The sequence below is a fragment of the Homarus americanus genome, unplaced genomic scaffold (genome assembly GCF_018991925.1).
Source record: "Homarus americanus isolate GMGI-L3 unplaced genomic scaffold, GMGI_Hamer_2.0 scaffold40248, whole genome shotgun sequence".
In the NCBI taxonomy this organism is placed as follows: domain Eukaryota; kingdom Metazoa; phylum Arthropoda; class Malacostraca; order Decapoda; family Nephropidae; genus Homarus; species Homarus americanus.
The window spans coordinates 9,144,931-9,164,265 of record NW_024712526.1 but is presented as its reverse complement, the minus strand read 5'-3'; the positions used below and the strand labels follow the sequence as shown (position 1 = coordinate 9,164,265).

Below are 19,335 nucleotides of genomic sequence, written 5' to 3'. Positions count from 1 at the left end.
GAAGGTCGATATTCCCATTTTTTATGATACAAATTTTCCGTTTTCTATGATAATCTATTTTCCGGGAAAGTTGGTTTATCTAAAACTTTCTTGCGGAAAGTGGATATTTCCCATTTTTATGATACAAATTTCCGTTTTTATGATAATCTATTTCTGAATTTGGTTATCTAACCAACTTTCCCGGAAAGAGATATTTCCGTTTATATACAATTCTGCAAATCTACTTCCCAAAATTGGTAATTTTTCCCCGAAAAACGAAATTCTACTTTTAAAAGTCGATAATCTCTTTCAAAATTAAAAATCTATTTCTTTTCGGGGAAGTAGAGTAACCAACTTTCGGAAAGTAGATATTTTATTTTTTATGATACAAATTTCTCGTTTTCTATGATAATCTATTTTTCGGGAAAGTTGGTTATCTAACCATTTCCGGAAAATATTTCCATTTTTTATGATACAAATTTCCTGTTTTCTGTAGAAATCTATTTGCGGGAAAGTTGGTTATCTAAAACTTTCGTGGAAAGTAGATATTTCCATTTTATGATATAAATTTCGTTTTCTATGATAATCTATTTCGACAGAATTTGGTTATCTAACTCAACTTTCCCGGAAAGTAGATATTTCCCATTTTTATGATACAAATTTCCGTTTCTATGATAATCTGCTTAAAATTAGGTGATATTTCTGAAAATACGAAAATCTACTTTCCCAAAAAGTCGATAATCTACTTACCCGAAATTGGAAATCTATCTACTTTTCGGGAAGTAGATAACCAACTTTCCGGAAGTCGATATTTCCATTTTTATGATACCAAATTTCCCGTTTTCTATGATAATCTATTTTCGGGAAAGTTGGTTATCTAAAACTTTCAGCGGAAAGTAGATATTTCCCATTTTTATGATACAAATTTCCTTTTCTATAATAATCTATTTTCGGAAAGTTGGTTATCTAAGAAAACTTTCATGGAAAGTAGATATTTTCCATTTTTTATGATACGTTTTCCGTTTTCTATGATAATCTATTTTCGCAAATTTGGTTATCGCTAACTTTCGGAAAGTAGATATTTCCATTTTTATGATACAAATTTCCGTTTTCTATTTTCGGGAAAGTTGGTTATCAAAAACTTTCAAGAAGATATTTCCATTTTTTATGATGCAAATTTCCTGTTTTCAATGATAATCTATTTTGCATTGGTTATCTACTTAACTTTCCGGAAAGTGAATATTTCCCATTTTTATGATACAAATTTCCCGTTTTCTATGATAATTTACTTTAAAATTAGGTAATATTTCTAAAATACGAAAATCTACTTTCCCAAAGTCGATAATCTACTTTCCGAAATTAGAAAATCTATCTACTTTTTTGGGAAGTAGTGCTCTCTCTCCCGGAAAGTAGATATTTCCCATTTTATGATACAAATTTCTCGTTTTCTATGATAATCTTTTTCGGGAAAGTTGGTTATCTAACAACTTTCGATCGATATTGCCCATTTTTATGATACAAATTTCTCGTTTCTATGATAATCTATTTTCGGGAAAGTTGGTTATCTAAAAACTTTCGCGGAAAGTAGATATTTCCCATTTTTATGATACAAATTTCCGTTTTCTATGATAATCTATTTTCAGGAAAGTTGGTTATCTAAAACTTTCTTGATGAATATTTCCCATTTTTTATGATACAAATTTCCCGTTTTCTATGATAATCTATTTTCGGCAAATTTGGTTATCTAATAACTTTCCGGAAAGTAGATATTTCCCATTTTTATGATAAATTTCGTTTTCTCTTGATAATCTCTTCCCAAAATTAGAGTAGTGCTATGAAATACGAAATCTACTTTCCGAAGTCGATAATCTACTTTTTTCGAATTGGAAAATCTATCTTTTCGTGAAGTAGATAATAACTTTCCCGGAAGTATGATATTTCCCATTTTTATGATACAAATTTCTCGTTTTCTATGATAATCTATTTTCGGAAAAGTTGGTTATCTACCAACTTTCCCGGGAGAATCGATATTTCATTTTTTATGATACAGCTTCCCGTTTTCTATGATAATCTATTTTCGGAAAAGTTGGTTATCTATCCAACTTTCGCGGAAGAATCGATATTTCCCATTTTTTATGATACAAATTTCCGTTTTCTATGATAATCTATTTTCGGAAAGTTGGTTATCTAGAAACTTTCGCGGAAAGTAGATATTTCATTTTTTATGATACAAATTTCCCGTTTTCTGCGATAATCTATTTTCGGCAAAATGGTTATCTAACCAACTTTCGGAGTAGATGTTTCCCATTTTTTAATTCAATTTCCGTTTTCTATGATAATCCTTTAAAATTAGGTAATATTTTCCCCGAAAATACGAAAATCTACTTTCCGAAGTCGATAATCTACTTTCCGAAAATTGGAAAATCTATCTACTTTTCAGCAAGTAGATAACCAACTTTTTCGGAAAGTAGATATTTCCCATTTTTATGGTAAAATTTTCGTTTTCTATGATAATTATTTTCAGTGATAGTTGATCTAACCAGCTTTCCCGGAAAGATCGATATTCCATTTTTTATGATACAAATTTCCGTTTTCTGTGATAATCTATTTTCGGCAAAATGGTTTATCTAACCAACTTTCCCGGAAAGGTAGATATTCCCATTTTTATGATACAAATTTCCCGTTTTCTCTGATAATCTACTTCAAAATTAGGTAATATTTATTCCCCAAAATTCGAAAATCTACTTCCCCGAAAAGTCATTAATCTATTTTCCGAAAAAGTGAAAAATCTATCTGCTTTTCTGGAAAAGCAAATAACCAACTTTCGGAAAGTAGATATTTCCCATTTTTATGATACAAATTTCGTTTTATATAATCTATTACTAAAATTAGGTAATATTTCCCCCAAAATTCAATCTACTTCCTCGAAAAGTCGATAATCTACTTTCCCGAAAAAGTGAAAATCTATCTACTTTTCGAAGTAGATAACAACTTTCCGGAAAGTAGATATTTCGTTTTTATGATACAAATTTCCCGTTTTCTATGACCTAATCTACTTGTCAAAATTAGGTAATATTTCCCCAAAATTCGAAAATCTACTTCCCCGAAAGCATCGAATAATCTACTTTTGTAGTGAAAATCATACTTTTCTGGGAAGTAGATAACCAACTTTCCCGGAAAGTGAATATTTCACGTTTTTTATGATACAAATTTCCGTTTTCTATGATAATCTACTTTGCAAAATTAGGTAATATTTCCCAAAATTAAAATTCCACTTCGAAAGTCGATAATCTACTTTCCCGAAAAGTAGAAAATCCTTTCGAGTAGATCAACTTTTCGAAAGTAGATATTTTATTTTATGATACAAATTTCGCTTTTCTGATAATCGCCTTCAAAAATTAAGTATATTTCAAAATTCGAAAAATCTCTTCCTGAAAAGTCGATAATCTACTTTCGAAAGTAGAAAATCTGTCTATAACAGGAAAGTAGATAACCACTTTCCGGAAGTAGATATTTATTTTTATGATACAAATTTCCCGTTTCTATGATAATCTACTTCGCAAAATTAGGTAATATTTCCCCAAAATTCGAAAATCTACTTCCTCGAAAAGTCGATAATCTACTTTCCGAAAAGTAGAAAATCTATCTACTTTTCGGATGAATATACTTCCGAAGTAGATATTTCCCGATTTTTTATGATACAAATTTCCGTTTCTATGATAATCTACTTCAAAATTAGTAATATTTCCCCCAAAATTCAATCTACTTGAAAGTCGATAATCTACTTTCCCGAAAAGTAGAAAATCTCTACTTCTTGATGAATAACCAACTTTCGGAAAGTAGATATTTCCCATTTTTATGATACAAATTTCGTTTCTATGATAATCTGCATAAATTAGGTAATATTTCCCAAAATTCGAAAATCTACTTCCTCGAAAAGTCGATAATCTACTTTCCAGTAGAAAATCTATTTACTTTGAAGTAGATAACTTTCGGAAAGTAGATATTTCCGTTTTTTATGATAAATTTCCGTTTCTATTATAATCTACTTCACAAAATTAGGTAATATTTCCCCAAAATTCGAAAATCTACTTCGAAAAGTCGATAATCTACTTTCCGAAAAGTAGAAAATCTATCTACTTTTCGGAAAGTAGATAACCAACTTCCGGAAAGTAGATATTTCCCGTTTTTATGATACAAATTTCCCGTTTTCTACGATAATCTACTTCCTAAAATTAGGTAATATTTCCCCAAAATTAATCTACTTCCCAGAAATAATCTACTTTGAAAAGTAAAGATAATACTGGAAAGTGAATAACTTTCCCGGAAAGTAGATATTTCCCATTTTTTATGATACAAATTTCCCGTTTTCTATGATAATCTACTTCGCAAAATTAGGTAATATTTCCCCCAAAATTCGAAAATCTACTTCCCCGAAAAGTCGATAATCTACTTTCCCGAAAAGTAGAAAATCTATCTACTTTTCGGGAAAGTAGATAACCAACTTTCCCGGAAAGTAGATATTTCCCATTTTTTATGATACAAATTTCCCGTTTTCTATGATAATCTACTTCGCAAAATTAGGTAATATTTCCCCCAAAATTCGAAAATCTATTTCCCCGAAAAGTCGATAATCTACTTTCCGAAAAGTAGAAAATCTATCTACTTTTCGGAAAGTAGATAACCAACTTTCCCGGAAAGTAGATATTTCCCATTTTTTATGATACAAATTTCCCGTTTTTTATGATACAAATTTCCCGTTTTCTATGATAATCTACTTCGCAAGGTAATTTGGTAATATTTCCCCGAAAAGTCGAAAATCTACTTTCCCGAAAAGTAGAAAATCTATCTACTTTTCTGGAAAGTAGATAACCAACTTTCCCGGAAAGTAGATATTTCCCGTTTTCTATGATACAAATTTCCCGTTTTCTATGATAATCTACTTCGCAAAATTAGGTAATATTTCCCCCAAAATTCGAAAATCTACTTCCCCGAAAAGTCGATAATCTACTTTCCCGAAAAAAAGAAAATCTATCTACTTTTCGGGAAAGTAGATAACAACTTTCCCGGAAAGTAGATATTTCCCATTTTTTATGATACAAATTTCCCGTTTTCTATGATAATCTACTTCGCAAAATTAGGTAATATTTCCCCCAAAATTCGAAAATCTACTTCCCCGAAAATTCGATAATCTACTTTCCCGAAAAGTAGAAAATCTGTCTACTTTTCGGGAAAGTAGATAACCAACTTTCCCGGAAAGTAGATATTTCCCAGTTTTTATGATACAAATTTCCCGTTTTCTATGATAATCTACTTCGCAAAATTAGGTAATATTTCCCCCAAAATTCGAATATCTACTTCCCCGAAAAGTCGATAATCTACTTTCCCGAAAAGTAGAAAATCTATCTACTTTTCGGGAAAGTAGATAACCAACTTTCCCGGAAAGTAGATATTTCCCGTTTTTTATGATACAAATTTCCCGTTTTCTATGATAATCTACTTCGCAAAATTAGGTAATATTTCCCCCAAAATTCGAAAATCTACTTCCCCGAAAAGTCGATAATCTACTTTCCCGAAAAGTAGAAAATCTATCTACTTTTCGGGAAAGTAGATAACCAACTTTCCCGGAAAGTAGATATTTCCCATTTTTTATGATACAAATTTCGTTTTCTATGATAATCTACTTCATAAAATTAGGTAATATTTCCCCAAAATTCCAAATCTACTTCCCCGAAAAGTCGATAATCTACTTTCCCGAAAAAGTAGAAAATCTATCTACTTTCCGGGAAAGTAGATAACCAACTTTACCGGAAAGTAGATATTTCCCATTTTTTATGATACAAATTTCCCGTTTTCTATTATAATCTACTTCGCAAAATTAGGTAATATTTCCCCCAAAATTCGAAAATCTACTTCCTCGAAAAGTCGATAATCTACTTTCCCGAAAAGTAGAAAATCTATCTACTTTTCGGGAAAGTAGATAACCAACTTTCCCGGAAAGTAGATATTTCCCATTTTTTATGATACAAATTTCCCGTTTTCTATGATAATCTACTTCGCAAAATTAGGTAATATTTCCCCAAAATTCGAAAATCTACTTCCCGAAAAGTCGATAATCTACTTTCCCGAAAAGTAGAAAATCTATCTACTTCTCGGGAAAGTAGATAACCAACTTTCCCGGAAAGTAGATATTTCCCATTTTTTATGATACAAATTTCCCGTTTTCTATGATAATCTACTTCGCAAAATAGGTAATATTTCCCCCAAAATTCGAATCTACTTCCCGAAAAGTCGATAATCTACTTTCCCGAAAGTAGAAAATCTTCTACTTTTCGGGAAGTAGATAATAACTTTCGGAAAGTAGATATTTCCGTTTTTATGATACAAATTTCCGTTTTCTATGATATCTACTTCGCAAAATTACGTAATATTTCCCCAAAATTCGAAAATCTACTTCCCCGAAAAGTGGATAATCTACTTTCCCGAAAAGTGAAAATCTATCTACTTTTCGGAAAAGTAGATAACCAACTTTCCCGGAAAGTAGATATTTCCCATTTTTTATGATACAAATTTCCCGTTTTCTATGATAATCTACTTCGCAAAATTAGTAATATTTCCCCCAAAATTCGAAAATCTACTTCCCCGAAAAGTGGATAATCTACTTTCCCGAAAAGTAGAAAATCTATCTACTTTTCGGGAAAGTAGATAACCAACTTTCCCGGAAAGTAGATATTTCCCATTTTTTATGATACAAATTTCCCGTTTTCTATGATAATCTACTTCGCAAAATTAGGTAATATTTCCCCCAAAATTCGAAAATCTACTTCCCCGAAAAGTGGATAATCTACTTTCCCGAAAAGTAGAAAATCTGTCTACTTTTCGGGAAAGTAGATAACCAACTTTCCCGGAAAGTAGATATTTCCCATTTTTTATGATATAAATTTCCCGTTTTCTATGATAATCTACTTCGCAAAATTAGGTAATATTTCTCCCAAAATTCGAAAATCTACTTCCCCGAAAAGTTGATAATCTACTTTCCCGAAAAGTAGAAAATCTATCTATTTTTCGGGGAAGTAGATAACCAACTTTCCCGGAAAGTAGATATTTCCCGTTTTTTATGATACAAATTTCCCGTTTTCTATGATAATCTACTTCGCAAAATTTGGTAATAGGCAGGGAATTTTATTTTATTTGGGACTGGAAAACCTGGAAAAGCTAGGGAATTTTACAAATAAATCTGGAATTTTATATGAATTAAATTTAACTTCAAAATATTGTTATTGTGGCAGCAATCTTATCATAAATTAATGATGTACTATATAATAGGTAAGTAATTAAGCTTTTAGGAACAAATTCCAGTAAATAGTCCACTCCAATAAGTAAATTGTTTGTGTACCTATCATATTTCATGTCAGTGATCAAATAACCAAATATTACAGGTTATACCTACTAATTCTGCAATGTCAGAGATGAACTGTTCTTAAAATTAAGTGCTTTATTTAAGTGGATTATTCCACATATTAATCATGAATCATATAAGTGGATAAGGAGTGTGATTTTTCAGTTTTAGGCGGATTTCTGACTTTTTTTGAACGTCCAGGTCGACCCACGTGAATCACACGAATTCGAGGAGAAAAATTTGGAGGGGGGGCGGGGGTTGTAAAGGTCTTTGTCGATGTTCATCACTAGGCTTGGGGTGGGTCGCTAAAGGGTCTTCAATTTCTTGATTAATATCATTTATATCATCTTTAAATTTCCCAATAGTACTGTACTGTATATACATATTATTGAAAACCTCAAATTTTATTATCCTTTCGTAATAAATACCGAACTAATGTACTACCTTGAAATTTTCAAATTTACACTTGGAAAACCTGGAAAAGCCAGGGAATTTTGTTTTGTCTGGTCAGTAGACACCCTGCTGTAGTTCAAACAACCAGGGTGCTTCAGCACAAAGTTACTCATTAGTCAACTATTCAAACCTATAAACTGAAGACCTGAAAACTTACAAGTGAGTTTTTGTTGAGATGGAATCACACGATTGTTACTTCTAGCAAGCTTTGTTCCCTGGTGATCGCACGTGGCCGCGGTCGTGTAAATCAGCGATTATGGTTCAGTGTATGTGTTGTTACTCATTAAGTGATTTTTTTTTTACCTTACAGTGAGAGGATATCATTAACATTCATATTGTACTCTGTTTTGGTGACTGTGTAGTGACTTTTGCTGTTTTTTGTGACTAAAGTTCTTTGTCTGTTGTTGTTGTGAAGCAGCATTGAGACACCCCAAAGGCTGTGTGGGTGTCAGAATGATGTCTCCACTCCACCTTCAAGTCCTCTTCGCCTCTGAGGAGACATGTAATGATGACCAAGCTTGTTCTTAATGATGTGGTTAGTGATGTTTAATTGTTTTATGTATATTATTAGTGTACGATTTTGTTTCTCGGTAATACATGAGAGTTTTGGACTGGCTGGGAACATATCCCATTGAACCCTAAGTTATAATGATCCCAATCTATGATATTTCCCCTAAATAATGCGTTTTTGAGGAACCTAACCATCGTAGTTGTTCAGGAACCTATTTCATGCTTTTGGGGTGATATTGGGGTTTTCTTGTCATTGGGGAACCAAACCCTATTTTTCCCAATTGTTCTCTTATTCACAATAAGAAAATTCACCTAATGGATGGTTTTCAGGAACCTAACCTATTATTATAGCAAGGGATACCTGTACTGTACTGTAATGTACATAAAAGAATGGACAGTGTATGCTTACTGTAGGCTAGTGTGTAGAGGGCTTATGTACAGTATACAGTACATGTACAATCCCTCCTTCATGGAGGGAGTGGAGAGTGACAGTAACACCTGCGACAGGAGATGGTACAGGGCAAAGGCAGGCTATCCTGTATCATAATATCACAAACTCATTGAGACAGCATTTGCTGGTGAGTACAGTACAGTGTATATAGTAAATTTTGTGTACAATATTTACAATATATTGTATGTGTACAGTGGTGTTTGCAAAAATAAATACAGTTCCGTGTTTGTCCATGCAAGATATGTAATTTAGACTGTCGGAAAACTTCCACAGTACCCGGAAAAATTCCGCTCTGCACCAATTATTATTCTGGCCAACGGGGATAGCGCTGTATATGAATAAATTCTTAATCACATTTTCTACTGATTGAAATATTTTATCTAGATAAAGATAGATATATTTTCATGGGAGTTTGTCATTACAGTACAGTACTGTACTTGTTAACTCAATTTGAAATTACAGTATAACTACAGTACAGGTATATTACATTGACAAATTGTATATTTTTTCGCCTGTTACAGGTGATATAGGTGCGGCTTATAGTTATGTTGATGCCACAAAATAATGGAAAAATAAAACCACTTCTGAAAAAAGTCTTTATTTCAAAGAAGTTACGCATTATGTAAAAAAAGTATTGTAAGTACAATCATCGAAAAATTGGAAAGACATGATGAAGACACCACAGTTATTACAAAAACTTAAATAATTAGTCACTATGCACATTATTATACACGTTGGTTACAAAACAACCCCTGAATATGACCATCGTACTATGGCACCTTACAGGACGGGTTTTCAATTTTGTTTTGGCACTGTATTGGCTCGTATAATGGCACTTGGCACTTATCTACTGCCTTGAGGGGATAAACTGTCTGGCTTTGAGGTGTCAGGTTTTTTAAACGTGATCACCGTTAATATTTTTTGTCCCTTTGGTCAGACAGATGTATTGAGGTATGGGGGATCACAACATTGGCTTATTATCTTTATAGACGTTTGTCGCACTTTGTTAACACCAAGTCTCCTCTCCTCTCTCTCATCACTGTATATCACCATTTCTTAAATCACATCGTTCATCGTCTTTATTGATCACAAAGAATGTAACTCACAGAACGTAAAGCTCACCTCCGGAGTCTATCAACGTTTTTAATATTATTACACTTCCACATTCCGATTTGCACTTGTACACTTCACTTAAAACTTTGTTGGTCACAAGATGAAGTACTTTTTTTTAGTTTACTACACAGCCGTGGGCTTCCTGTAGTTAACTGTGTAAGAGTGATTGTTGAAATAGTAGTACTTAAAGGCCTACCATCTCCACGCTCATTACTTGTTGAAGGATGACACTTTATTGATCTGTTACAAGGCTACTGCAAAACCCATTGCAAGTCTAGTAGTTGATATTAAGTTCTGAGACAATACTTTAAGTCCTCTGGAGCAGAACCACTGGGAGTTCAATCACTTCTGAGTACTTCAGTACACCACGCCTGTACAAATATATTAATTAATTGTGAAGTCAATATTTACATTCTAAATTCATCACAGTCATCAGTATCAAGAAATCATCCGAGGCCGAGTTAAAGTCATTTTGGCGGCATGACACGAGGTGCGGGTGGAGATGCATGACATCACCCTCCTGACACATGGCTGAGGCAGAATACCCGCCAAGGACATGTGGCTAGGTCAGTAATACTTCCCTCCACATACACAGCTGAGGCAGACTACTTCCTCCACATATGTGGCTATCTAAACACCCAGTCAAAGGTATCGGGACAGCTCATCGCCTGCTACTAAAGGAGGAGGTTATGTAGTATGGGCAGGCTCAATCACCTGGTATGACAGCCATGCCATTGTGGGACTTAGTCACCATCACCTATCAGGGGTTAAGACAGAGTCGCATGGTATTATGGCAACTGGAATCATTTGACGTTGTGTACCTGCTGCGACATAAACACTTTTTGCCTCTAGAGGGGCTGGCCAATGACTACACCAGGAGGGTTGAGGGAACACGATTAACCCAATGAAGTTGTCATTGAATCATCTGAAGGTACTTATTCTCCTCCTGCAGTGATGTGAGGGAGGACGTCATGTCATTGATCACCATGTTGGAGGTCTCGGCAAGAGCGACAGGAAGAGGTGTGGCAAATCTAGATGCTCCTTGCATGCTGGGCTGCTGTGCTGGCTGCTGTGTGGGCTGTGGGATGACGCCACTGCTGCCACCGGCACTCTGTGATGTGGGCTCCGTGTACCCTGCCACTGTGCCATTGGGGTTGAGTTTCGGTTTCTGGTCAGTGGTACTGCTGACCTCCTCCTTAACTACAGTAGAACTCCAGCTCTGGCACTGCTGCACATACTCTAATGTTCGCTGGTATGTGTCTGGTTTCATGAAGTTTTTGCTGTTAGCTTTCGTGTCCACACACTTGGTGTCCACTGATTTACTGTCTGATGGTTTGGACTCCACAGGAATGCAGGGCACAGTTGCTGCTATATCACTGACTGCTGTAGCTGGAGGCTGCTGAGTGTTGTTACTGACCACTGCTGCACTTGAGGTACCACTAGCAGTACCACAGACAGCAGCAGAAGCAACGGCAGCAGCGGCGGCAGCAGCAGCGGCGGCAGCAGCAGCAGGGGATGAAGTTCCCTGACTGTTTTTGGTACCTGTTTTCGACTTTCCACCTTTAGTCTGTGAGCTCTGGCTGACGTCCCGGCACTGTACGTCTCCTCCCATTGACCCCGGATATGACATGGGCATCATTCCTCCTGTGGGCATCATGGAGTTCTGATACTGGCCACCCATGCCCATGTACCCCATAGGCCCCTGAGCAGCCATCATGTTCATCTGCTGTTGTTGCTGTGGACCGTATTGTTGTTGTCCCTGGTATTGGTTCATGTTCATTTGTGACCCCTGCCAGTTTGACATAGACCCCTGTTGGCCCTGGTAGGCGGCCATGTCACCAGCCATAGCACTGCCACCGCGGTTCTGGCAGCCTGCACAGGGAGCTTGGTAGGCTGGTGTAGGGAGGTTTGGTGGAGCTAAGTGGCCACAGGCATGTACAGGACCATAACTTCCTTGACCCATGCCATAGCCTCCACCCCCTTGTTGGCCTCCCATACCTCCATACCTCCCCTGTTGTTGCTGCATCATGGTGCCATACATGTGCTGCCCCATCATCTGCTGTCCTTGGTAATGTGGTTGTGAGTACTGCTGTCCCTGCTGGTGCTGCTGCATGGGGTAATTCTGGGGCATAGGCTGCTGTTGCTGGTATGCCTGAGACATTTGGTTGAAAGCCGGGCCCGCTGGGTTCGGGGCCATGGTGGCATTGAACTGTTGTTGGGGTGCGGGTGACTGCATAGGAGGATTGTTGTAGCCATGGGGATGTGCGGGTGATGGCACAGAGTACCCGGGTGATGCCTGGGGGTATTGATAGTTACTGGCGGGGGACTGCATGGGCTGGTTAGAGTACGCTGGGCTGATCATTGGCTGGTTGGAATATGCTGGGCTAGGAATGGGCTGACCACTGTAGGCTGGGGAAGGCATCTGCTGGTTGGACAGAGTGTTGGGAGTACTGCCTTGGCGACGGTTTTCTTTGGGATCAGACTTGAGTTTGTCACCATTGCCCTTCTGAAAAACAAAAGAAAACAATGTACATTAATATTATTAATTTATATAAAACAATGGAGGCTGAGGGGTGTGGAGAAGTGATGTGGGGGAAGAGAGATGGTGTGAACACATGGGAAGGATATCAGGGGACAGGATAGTAAACATAGTGTACAGAGGTTATGTTGTAGGTTGGGTGAGTAGAGAGAATCTGCTGACACAGTGAGATGGCAAAGGTGGAACAGTACATTTAAGGAGAGAATGGATGAGGGCAAATGATGTATACAGTACTGTGGTGGCGTGGAGACATTGCAGATAAGACAGTGTTTCTGACACACTTATGTTTTATTTGTGCAAAAATCAAGAAGCAGCAGCTTGTTATTATAATCATGTGATCTAAGGAGGCAAATAAGGAGGCTTATATAAATCCTTTTTCTATACTTAATGCATTTTACATAATTCCGCTGCTAAATGTAGGTGGGGTGGAGGTATGGACGTACAGAAAGAAGTGTTGACATGTGGTTGTAAGAGCATAAAGATGAAAAAAAGACAGATACAAATTATTATGCACAAGACATGTTATACATGTAGGCTGGAGGTACTGACCAGGTTGAGGTAGTTGACCATGTCATCAGGGAGCACCAGCTTGTTCTCAATAGGTTCGTCTTCAGCCACCTGGTCCAGCTGGAGGCCATGGTTTGGATGACGCGGGGTGATTGGTGGCAGAGGTGTGCGAGGGTTGAAAGACGTGTAGCTGTGGTGTCTGTGTAATCTCCGGCTTCCGTCCTCCATTCCTCGGTCTAATGGTCTCACTGGATCTGATGCTCTCCTGGGTCCCTCACAGCGGTTCTGAGGGTCCACAGGGCCAAGGGGACCCATGGAGCCAAAGTTGTTGCCACCCATTGAGGCGCTCATGCCACCCATGTTGGCATTGTTGTTTGGCCAGCCACCCTGCTGTAGGTTGTCCTGGCTCAATGACATGTTCTGTGTCTGAGGAGAACAAAAGTTGTAGTAACATATAAGTGGCTCATGATCTTAGATTTACTAATGATCGCAAGATTAATGTTTTATAAACACTGATTGACAATGTAAGGTGATATATCTCTTCATGAGATGCAGCTGCTAATGAGGAAAACCTTGTTTTTAGTTTTAAAGAAGGTCAGATAGAAGGTGACACTGGCAGCCAGGGTGTACTCCTCCAACAGAGGGTATTGGCTACACAAACATACTTAACGATTACAGTTTTATGATTGGCAAAACTGTCATTCTTCTGATGTTCGAGATAAAAAATTACAGTGTGTATATATTTTGATTTAAGACAAGCTCTTTAAACTTTAACATACTCTCTTAAATAACTAGAAAAAATAGATGACAAATTTGCTGCTCTCTAACTGAAGATGAGAAGGTTATATGGTAAAGTGTAAAGTTACCTGGACGACGAGGTTTGAGGTGTTGTACAGTTCACTGGTGGCCATGGCACGCCTCTGTAACTTGGCTAGATGTGAACTCATAGACTGTGCAATCCCTGCCATGTTGAAGTTAGAGTTCTCTGAGGAGCGACGTGAGGAACCTAAAGAGATAGGGTCATAGGGTGATGGCACCATGTTCTGACGACCCATAGATGCTGCCGACACCTGAGACACTTCACTGGATCTCCGGCTGTTGTGATGTAACGAGGAATCACTTCTCATACTGCCGTAGTAGGTGCTGACGGTGGAGTTTGAGTCCCGTCTGTTGTTTTGTAGCATCGTCTGTCCTGGCCGGAAGTGAAGGTCGAGGAGGTTCTTGCGGGCTTGTTGAGGAGTGGTCATCCCGCCGTTCATTTTGAGATCTGTAATACGCTGTGACAGCTCTCCTACGCCACTACTGGTGCTGCGCCGTGGACCACCTGGGATATTGGGCAAGATATTGGCTAAACCCTTAGCTTGTAGGCGGTTCTTTAATCTGTTTCTTAAGTTTCGTTCCTGTAGATTGATCTGACCACTAACCGAACCTTCTAAACCATTGAGAGCCGCAACCCCAACTGGTAGGTCCACGCTGGCATCCAAGTCGTCCTCAACAGCATCCCAAACTTCCTCTCGTTCAAGTATGTTCTCATAGCCTCCAGTGGTAGTGATGTTGTTGTCACTGATGGGGCCCTCCAGCAGCCGACTCTGGTCCATGGGTGTTGCACCGCCCACCACGGTGTCCATGTTAGGGCTGTGTTCCTGCCCGGGGGAGGTCGGGTCCTGCAGGATATTAATAGTCCATAAGAAGAACAAATTATCTTTACTAAGAGCATTTTAAAGACAAGTATTACTGTGTCAAAATAATGATGTGTATATCCAGAGCTTTAGTCCCACGACCTGAACCTTGTACTGTACTGTACATAAGCCTACTAAACCTATATTAACCTACCACTGAACTAAACCAACAATAATCTGGCATTTAACTTGACTAAACCTTCATTAACCTAACATTTAATCCAACCAAACACACAACCATTAAATGCTAGACTTACCTCAGACTTGACAGAGGGGCTAGAGAGAGAGCCACCCTTGCCACCATCAGAGTGTGGAGAGCCTTCAGGATGGGTGGCTCCTCCGTCCTTGCCTCCAGCGCCGCCTCCAGAATTAGCACTCGGGTGATCATTTCCTTTGTGCTTCTTGGAGGCGTAGAAGTCTGCCCCGTGGACAGTCTTCACGTGCTTCCGTAGTGAGGAAGGATCAGTGTAGCGCTTGGTGCACCCTGGCGCCTTACACACGTAAGGTTTCTGTTTGAAAATGAAATATAGAGTAGTTTATATAGTGAGAATAATACAGATATAAAGTGAACGACAACAAGAAACTATTGAATAATATAACAGTATCATCTGGATTACATCAATATTATTAATCCATATTATAAACTGCTACAGGAAATTGGCAAGTCTCTGACCCAGTATTGAGATTATGAACCCTGGAGCCTAAATCCCTGAACCCCGGGACTTGAATCAATGAACCTCTAAACTTGAATCTCTGAATATGAACCCAGGGATTTGGGTTCAGAGGTTTAGAACACAGCCACAGTACACTGCAACAGACAGGCAAAGGCACAGACAATACTAGCACACAGACAAGACAAAGGCACAGTCAAAGCAAATCACAGACAAAACAAAATCACAGACAAAGCCAGCCACAGATACACAAACTAAACTACTACTGAAGAGACAACATCAAAGACCCACAAACAAAAGACCAGAGCCACAGATATGAAAAAAATTCCACAGACAAGAATTAGAACACACAGGGCTCCATAAGTGAACAGAAAACCTACCATTCTTCATCTGACGAATTAGGAAAGAAGAGAATGTTGATATTAAGCATCGTTCTTATATATTTGAGTAGAAGAAGAATCAATAATAATAAGAACTAACATCATCATCCACATTGTATACCCACATCACCATACACACCTACCACTACCCACACATCATTACTCACACCTACACCATTACCCACGCCCACACAACGCACAAATCTACACCACTACCCATGCCCACACCATCACTCATGCCCACGCCACGCCCACGCCCCTACAATACTTCCTGTGCCAAAGAGCAGTGGGCAACCATCTTTCACACTAGCATATCTTAATGAAGATCTCAAGAACCCCTGGATAGCTTCATGCCAAACCAAGACTTATTGTTGGCCACGCCCAGTGCGCCTCCCCACCTACCTATTGAGCCTTCCTCCCCATCCACACTGAGCCCTCCTCCCTATCCATTCTGATCTCTCTTCCCCAACTATACTGAGCTTTCCTCCCCACCCATACTCTGCTCTCTTCCCCATCCATATTGAGCCCTCCTCCCCACCCATACTGAGCCCACCTCCCCATCCATACCGAGCTCCCTCCTCCCCACCCATACCGAGCTCTCTTCCCCATCCATACTGAGCTCTCTTCTCCAACCATATTGAGCCATCCTCCCCATCCACATTGAGCTCTCTCCTCCCTTCCCATACTAAGCTCTCCTCCCCATCCACATTGAGCCCTCCTTCTCACCTATACTGAGCCCCCCCCTCCTCACCTATACTGAGCCCTCCTCATCCTTCCCCAGTATTACCTTCAACAATATAACTAACCTGTATCTCCCCATTTTCTATGCTGGGAGGTGTATATACGTAATTAAAAAACGAGAGACAGTGATTTACAAGAAAATTATATTGATGTAGATTACTAATAAAACAATGTGACTTAATAGGAACGTTTTTCTTTGGATGAGAATCATAAAAAACGGGAAATAAAAATGGCTAATCACCCAAAGGACTTACCTCGTTGGAGTGTGTTCGGTTCTGGTGCTTGGCTCTGTCGGAGGCGTTAGAGAAGGCCTTCGTACACCCGGGGAACTCACACATGTAGGGTTTTTCTCCTGTGTGGGACCGTAAGTGAGTCTTCAGGTTCTCCAGCCTTGAGTATGCCTTGTAGCAGCCTTCGAACTGTTGTGGGGGGAAAAAGACAGGTATTAGCTTCTAGAATTTTTGAGCGAGGATAGTAGTAGTAGTAATGCTTTGAAACAGAAAACATCATATACCAAACTCTCCAATCGGACCATCAGAATGTGGCCAACAGTGACAATAATATGGCCAGTTATGACTAAAATGGGAGGCCGGGGGGAGGATGACATGACTTGGTGTGGCCCGGTAGAAAGTAGTGTCATTGGGACATGGGACATTGATATGGTCTAGATGTGGATTTTGAAATATTCATTCGTGAAATGTTACGTATAATGGGAAAATTTTCAAGTAAAATTTATTGTATTTAAGCACTGATAAGAAACAAATGACTGTGAATGTGTCATCATGGGTTGGCGACTCCGCAACCATCAACCAATCACTTTCTATGAGCTGTAATGGTTGCCAAAATGACCAAAAAGGGGGGGACAGAGTTTAATGGACAGATTAGCATTATGAACAACAAATGTATATTAATCTTTGTCGTCTTGATGTCAAACAATCGTAAGAGCAAAGAAAAAACCTCACTAAAATCAAATCCAAAAATCTGTGAAAGAAATAACTGGCAACACTACATGACACAACGAAAAAAGAAAAGGTTAAACATAAAAACTACACGAATTAAACGCCGCTGGCAACACTGCGTCCTAAACGTCTTTATTTCGCGCACCCCAAATTCTTGCTGGTTTTTTGGCGGGTGAGGCTGAGTTAGCGGTCACGTGGCATCCAACTTTTGTCTCTCTTCTGAACCACAACAAAACCTCCGCTCTACTGTACAATGTTTCTTCTTAGGAGGTCAAGTTTCGTTTATTCTCGCTTCACTAGAGGAGGATGTCGGGAGAGAAGGGGGGGGGATGGGGTAAGGGAGTAGGACGAGGGGAAGGAGTGAAGGAGGAGTAGAAGGTGTGAGGGAGGAGTAGGAATTGGGGTGATGGAGGAGGAGGAGGAGGAAGGGCTTGGGGTAAGGGAGGAGTAGGAGGGGTGAGGGAGTGAGGAGGGTTTAGGGGTGAGGGAGGAGAAGGCATTGGGGTGAGGGAAGAGTAGGAGAAGTTGATGGAGTAGGAACTGTTCATCTTATGGTAAAAATCTGCGGGTGTTTTTTTGGTGAGTGAGGAATAATATAAAGCTTCAATGTCGGCGTTGTAGTTCCCTTGACTGTTATATGTCGATGTTATTGTTATGGACATTAATGAAAATAGTTAACATATGGAAATAGAGTTGTCGGATGGTGTCGGAGATGTGTGTCTGGGGGTGTCGGATGGTGTCGGAGGTGTGTGTCTGGGGTTGTCGGATGGTGTCGGGCCGAGTCGTGGGGTTGTCGGAGGGAGGATGAGAAATTAATTATAAGTTCGGCAGCGTAAGATGTCTTCATTAGTTGCTGTAAGCCGCCATTTACTGCACCTCAACAACAGCAGCAGTGTCCCGACTGTGTTGCCACCATTACCGTCTCCTTCCCTGGCTGCCTGGGTAATTATTCTATTATTTGCACCGTGGAGGGAGTAGGGAAGGAAGAACGGAGTTGGGAGGGAAGAAGGGAGGAGGGAGGGAAGAAAGGGGGTAGGGAGAAGGGAGGGAAGGAATGAGAGAGAGGGAAAGATGGAGGGAAGTAGAGGGGGAGAAAGGAAGAAAGAAGTAATGAAAGATGGAGGGAAGTAGAGGGGGGAGAAAGGAAGAAAGAAGTAATGAAAGATGGAGGGAAGAAGAGATAAGGAAAGAAATAAAAATAATGATTCGTCGCCACGGTGAGTCGGTTTGTTTGTAAGGTCAGACAGCCCGAGTATTATTACCGAGTATTATTATTATTATCCCCATCACAGGCTGGGTGTCTAGTGATCATCTCTTGCCGCTGGTCACTCAATAACATCGCAATTTAGCGGAATCCACACGCATGCGGGTATGGCGTCCGCTGATTGGTCACTTCCACCCCTTACTATGATGTTAGCTAGTTTAGTACCAATTATTACGTTTGCCTGGTTGGTCAATTTATTATTATTATTATTATTATTATTATTATTATTATTATTATTATTATTATTATTATTATTATTATTATTATTATTATTATTATTATTATTATTATTATTATTATTATTATTATTATTATTATTATTATTATTATTATTATTATTATTCCATGATGTAGCCTATTTCAATGGATATTCGAACCCAGTAACTCATTCACCGCCAAACGAGGATGGCCACCAATGGACCACTACTGGGCCACCAATGGATCACTACTGGGCCACCACTGGACCATCAAGGAGAGTGAGGACAGGAATTGGTCGTTGGTGTTTGCTGTGTTGTGTCAACCAATGATGAATAGACCGTCCTAATACACCTGCTGGTGCTGACACTCCTTCCTTCCCTCCTGTAGGTGCGGACACTCTCCTTCCTTCCCTCCTGTAGGTGCTGACACTCCTTCCTTCCCTCCTGTAGGTGCTGACACTCCTTCCTTCCCTCCTGTAGGTGCTAACACTCT

The 19,335-nt window shown here is 39.0% G+C and overlaps 1 protein-coding gene across 1 annotated transcript in view; it reads right to left on the bottom strand.

Annotated features, from left to right (window-relative positions):
- Positions 1-9,377: 9,377 nt before the first annotated feature.
- Positions 9,378-19,335, bottom strand: part of LOC121862197 (transcriptional activator cubitus interruptus-like) — a 61,100-nt gene continuing 51,142 nt past the window's right edge. Inside the window, exons 7-11 of the mRNA XM_042360295.1 lie at positions 16,677-16,841; positions 14,888-15,139; positions 13,818-14,615; positions 12,994-13,377; positions 9,378-12,411 (exon numbers count right to left, since the gene is read on the bottom strand). Of these exons, the coding sequence (XP_042216229.1) occupies positions 10,819-12,411; positions 12,994-13,377; positions 13,818-14,615; positions 14,888-15,139; positions 16,677-16,841 (3,192 nt within the window). The 3' untranslated portion in view covers positions 9,378-10,818. The remainder of the gene's footprint in view (positions 12,412-12,993; positions 13,378-13,817; positions 14,616-14,887; positions 15,140-16,676; positions 16,842-19,335) is intronic.